The 5,429-nt window shown below is 40.2% G+C and overlaps 1 protein-coding gene across 1 annotated transcript; it reads right to left on the minus strand.

Annotated features, from left to right (window-relative positions):
• Window positions 1-524: 524 nt before the first annotated feature.
• On the minus strand, window positions 525-4,177 carry LOC118396062 (ladderlectin-like). Its single transcript, XM_052467070.1, has 6 exons — window positions 4,045-4,177; window positions 3,362-3,449; window positions 2,883-3,016; window positions 2,581-2,715; window positions 946-1,057; window positions 525-785 (listed from the first exon to the last, which is right to left on the minus strand). Exons 2-6 carry the CDS (start codon window positions 3,435-3,437, stop codon window positions 715-717), a joined length of 528 nt encoding a protein of 175 aa, XP_052323030.1. The 5' UTR covers window positions 3,438-3,449; window positions 4,045-4,177; the 3' UTR covers window positions 525-714.
• Between the last annotated feature and the right edge of the window lie 1,252 nt (window positions 4,178-5,429).

Raw genomic sequence — 5,429 nt, forward strand, 5'->3', positions numbered from 1 at the left:
TCATTTTTCTAAAGGAGCAGTTAATTAAGTTTGATGTATTTATTTTTGGTTGTGGTTTGCCCTTTTTTCACTTTGCCAACCTGTGGCACCCAAGCTGCATGGCTCTGTCACACTGGGAGTACCACACCATACAAGACTAATACATTTGGCTATAACAAGCACATATTGTACTCACACATGCCTATACCCAGTGAGAGTTTGGAAGTGTAAAGCTACATTCTGGGATTCGACAAAAAACAAAATGGCTGAACCACTACTTTTTATACAGGGAAGGGATGTCATAGTTTTGAACTTATTTTTAAAGGTACATACACTGTTTGTTTACGTTCATGTTGTTTGTGGAGTAATGCAAATTTGTGGTCTTAAAAGAGAAGAATTTATGAATTATATTCTTCAAGAATCAATAATTGAAATGACCATTGAACAGACTCCCAGATCTTAGACTGTACCTTTTGGAAACCTTTCAAAGGATTTGACAATTATGGCAGTATCATTCATGGTTAATAATGACTCATGAGAGAAAATAATGTGTACACCAGTTTTATTGACAACAAACCACAGAATCATTACTCAACATTTATGCACAACAAGTAACTAAAATGTTAATTTTACCGAAACAAATCATTTAAAAAGTATTTGACTTGTGTGTTCAGTTAGGATGCTGACACTATGGAAAGACGTTTCTTTTTCAGTTGAGTTGATGTTTTGCTTGATTTAACAGGTTTTCAGTGCGCACACCGAGGGCAATTTCTCTCCACAGTTTAAATCGTTCCACTTTTTGTCACCTTCAGAGCAAACACGGAACAGAAATGAACTCTTAAACCAACTCAGATATAGACACAAGAATATCATTGTCTGTGTGTGTGCCAGATTTCTTTGTTAAATGTACAATTTAGAAGTTACATTTGATGAATGGATCAGTGAATGATAGTGGGCTAACTGTACCTCCATAGTTCATTTCAACACAGTGCTCCCTGCCACCATAATTATTGGGCTCTCCTTGCTCCCAGTTCTTGTAATCAAATTTGGAGCCGTCACTCCAGAACCAATGTTGTTCCTGTGGGGAAGAAGTAAGGTCTCAGTTTCAAAGAAATCCCATATTATCATTATAAATATTTTTAGGATTATTATTGGTATTATTGTAGTAGGTGTGTTTGCTGAAACATACTTATTTTCTTTCCTGCACCACCTGTAGTGCCAAAAGCTACCAACACAAAACAAATTTAAAATATGTAGACTGGCACTGGTACTCTTGCTTGAAAAAAACGTGTTGATACTTATTATTCACTGAGTGTATAAAACATTAGGAATACCTTCCTAATATTGAGTTGCGCCCCCTTTTGGCCTCTGATCAGCCTCAATTCGTCAGGGCATTACTCTACAAGGTGTCGATAGCGTTCCACAGGGCTGCTAGCCCATGTTAACTACACTTTGTACCACTACTACTACTATTACTACTACTACTATCACTACTGAATTCACTACCCCACCACTACTACCATTCCTACTGCCGTCACTATCCCTACCACTACTACTACTATTACTACCCCTACCACTACTATTACTACTACTACCATTACTACTGCCGTCACGACCACTACAACTACTACTACTATTACTGCCGTCACTACCACTACTACTACTACTACTACTACTACCACTACTACTGCCGTCACTACCTCCCACTACTACTATTATTACTACTACTACCATTACTACTGCCGTCACTACCACTACAACTACTACTACTATTACTGCCGTCACTACCACTACTACTACTACTACTACTACTACCACTACTACTACTACTACTACTACCATTACTACTGCCGTCACTACCACTACAACTACTACTACTATTACTGCCGTCACTACCACTACTACTACTACTACTACTACTACTACCACTACCACTACTACTACTACTACCATTACTACTGCCGTCACTACCCCTACCACTACTACTACTATTACTACTACTACCATTACTACTATTACTACTGCCGTCACTACCACCACTACTACCATTACTACTATTACTACTGCCGTCACTACCACTACTACTACCATTACTACTATTACTACTGCCGTCACTACCACCACTACGACCATTACTACTATTACTACTGCCGTCACTACCACTACTACTACCATTACTACTATTACTACTGCCGTCACTACCACCACTACTACCATTACTACTATTACTACTGCCGTCACTACCACTACTACTACCATTACTATTATTACTACTGCCGTCACTACCCCTACCGCAACTATTACTACCTCTACCCTTGCTACTGCCATCACTACCCCTACCACCACTACTACTATTACTACTGCCATCGGTTCCCCTAATACTACTATTTCACAACCATAAATACTTAATGAGTTTTGTATTATTGTTACTTTCGTCATTGTTATTATTATTATTATTATAATAGTGTGCCAGTGAATACTGAAGTGGGAATTTTTGGGGGGAGTACATCTATAAGATCGTTCAAACCTAGATCTGACTTCACAAGTGACCCTTGAGATATTGATGAGCAAATATCCTATTCATCTGTGAGTATACTCTACCTGAACAGCATCAACTCCTCCAATCCAGATAGTTTGATGTTGGCCGGTGTTTTTCAACACCAATTGCTGTAAATTATAGTCGTCCCCACAGTTGTGCACAGAGGCCAGGTTTGCTTGATGGGACACACAGTAGCTCTAGAGAAAGTGGCGGACAAGGACAAAGACATTTCATAATGTAGGTATTAGTCAGTAGGTCTGTGAGAATTTGTCTTCTGGACTCACAATAACGTCAAAACAAATAAGCGAGTTGATTTCAATTGAACTTCTACTTTAATTCACAGTAGTGGGTAAGAATGATATACCTCAGCTTGGGTCCATGTCATTGCAGTGTTGACAAACAAAAAGCAAAGTGATCCGTATTTGGTCCAACCACTGGGGCATGGATGATCACTCTCTGCTGCTCCTGCCTCCTGCTGTTCCTCCTCCACCCCAACCTCTGTAAGGAGGGGACACAGTGCACGTTCCACATTGCAGTTGACTTTAAAGGTGAGAGGATACTGGCTGATCTACAAATCACCTTGCATAATAAATAACTATTCAATATTACTTGAAGGTCAGTCAGTCACGCACACACACACACACACACACACACACACACACACACACACACACACACACACACACACACACACACACACACACACACACACACACACACACACACACACACACACACACACACACACACACACACACACACACACACACACCTCTGTTAAAACATAAAAAATACAGAATGAATGAATTCATAATGTAAAGTGTAAAATGGATTCCCTCTTACTTGTGGCACGTAGATCAAAGGCCTCGCCCAGAACAATGGCAGCGCTGAGAAGCAGAAGGATGGTCAACATCGCCATTGATATAGTCTTCTGAGAGAGAGAGAGTGAGCGAGAGAGCGTCACAAAGACAGACAGAGAGACAGACAAATACAGTGAGAGAGAGAAGCCATTAAGACAAATTCAGTGAGTACTTCAGAGTAGGTGAATGCAGTTTCCCTAGCCTCTCCTCGATTACTCCCAGCCATTCCACTTAGCTGATGTATTCCACTGCTATCACATCAGATTCAATTAATGAAGGGCGTGGTGATTAGTTGACCATTTGTCAGCTGTGCTTGTACTGGAATACATCCAATAAATGGAACTGGGGGAACTGGAGGAGAGGTTATGGAAAAACTGTGTTGGGTGTGGAACTCCTTAGGCAACATTTCCCCAACTCGGTCCCGCGGTGCACATTTTGGACCGAGTTTGGGAAACGCTATGCTAAGGAATACCAGGTATCATTCCTTCAACCACATACAAGAGAATAGCCACGCACACAGGAATATGTATGCTTCCTAAATGGCACCATATTCCCTTTGTAGTGCACTCCTTTTGACCATAGCCCACAGTGCACTAAATAGGGATTAGGGTACCAATTGGAATGCAGACAGGTACAGTTTTAAATTAATAACTGTTGAAATCTCACCTTCTGAAATCTTCAGTTGTAGCTTCACTTCTTCAGAGATCTTCAAAGAACTTCACTGGGTTCTCTCTGTGTCCTAACTTCTACCTATCCCTCCTTTAAATAGGTTTTTCAGAGACACCTTCTTCAAGAGCGGAGGAGGGTTGGTTTGTATTAACTCTGTTTGCTTCCCTGAAACAGCTGTGAAGGAAAACGTGTCACATGCCGACTTAAGGCCTTAAGGCCACTGCATGGTGATCAGCCCTCCAGGCCTTTTAATAAGAACCACCACAGACGATAGCCAAATTCACCAGATGATCCTTGACCTGTTTGTTTGAATGCAGAATAAGAACCCTCTCTGTACCACAAGTTTTCCTACACTCTCAGAGAATGGGTACGGTTAGGGTACAGTATTGTTCCCTGAGGTATAAAAATGTCAAATTACACATAATGTACCTTTAGAGGTTCGGTATCTTTTAGGGTACATGTGCAAATAATCTAGTATTATGGTACATGTTTGTACCTATTATGTTTTATGTGAAGGTAGAATCATTGGCAGTGTGGCCAAGTGGGGCAGTGGCTTTCAGTTAGTTATTTTTGGCAACCTGCAAAAGGAAGTGTTGTACCAGTTTAAGTCATCTATGGATATGTTAATTAGTGTGTGAGCATGTCTGCTAACTGTTCTGAAGTATTTAAAAAGGCTTACATAATAGCATTTGACATTAAAGTGCTGAGCAAAAACTATTCTCGGTGAGCCGTATAATTTAGCTCCATTCGCGTAAAAGAGCTGTTCATTTGGCTCCCACATGGCTCTTTGCTCAAAATGTTTAAAAACTGACAGAGAATCATGAAAAAATTGCAAATCTCCGATGTAAAGTCTAAAAAAGTAGCCTACCATTATGTGTTGAATGTTTGAATGTCGTGAAATGTTTTTTTACGCACTGCAAAAATGAGCGTGGCCCAGAATGAAACACTCTCCCCAATATTCAGTGTTTCTGTGGTGAGAATTCAACATCTTCAGAGAATGATTCTGAACTGAATTGCAGAGAATTGTTGTTTGCGGCTCAAAAAGCAATAGTAGAGGTATGCAAATCAGGGAGCCAAATCTCTTTCATCCATTCGATTCAGTTCCTGACATTCACCAAAATATATATTCAAAAGGAGCAGTTCAATCGCAAACCCATCACTAATACAGGCCTCTTGGGGTAATGATTAAGGTGCTGGTTTGACAAACCTGCAAGGGTACAAATATTCACCTATAACTAATGGTACTATAGACCTTGTAGGGCCTTATAGGGTATAAATATTCACCTATAAATAATGGTACAATGAACGTACCTTATAGGGGACAGCTACAGTAGGGGTTCCCAAGTCTTTTTTGGCCCGCAACCCCATTTGATTAAAAAAAA

This window comes from Oncorhynchus keta, chromosome 17 (genome assembly GCF_023373465.1).
Source record: "Oncorhynchus keta strain PuntledgeMale-10-30-2019 chromosome 17, Oket_V2, whole genome shotgun sequence".
NCBI classification, from domain to species: domain Eukaryota; kingdom Metazoa; phylum Chordata; class Actinopteri; order Salmoniformes; family Salmonidae; genus Oncorhynchus; species Oncorhynchus keta.

Bases quoted from the DNA above. Each gene is read 5' to 3' on its own strand.
- LOC118396062 (XM_052467070.1), bottom strand. From the start codon at position 3,437: ATGGCGATGTTGACCATCCTTCTGCTTCTCAGCGCTGCCATTGTTCTG. The intron at 2,716-2,882 runs GTATATCATTCT...CACTTTCTCTAG, and splicing joins TGACATGGACCCAAGCTGAG to AGCTACTGTGTGTCCCATCA. The intron at 786-945 runs GTACAGTTAGCC...TTTGCTCTGAAG, and splicing joins TGTTGAAATGAACTATGGAG to GTGACAAAAAGTGGAACGAT.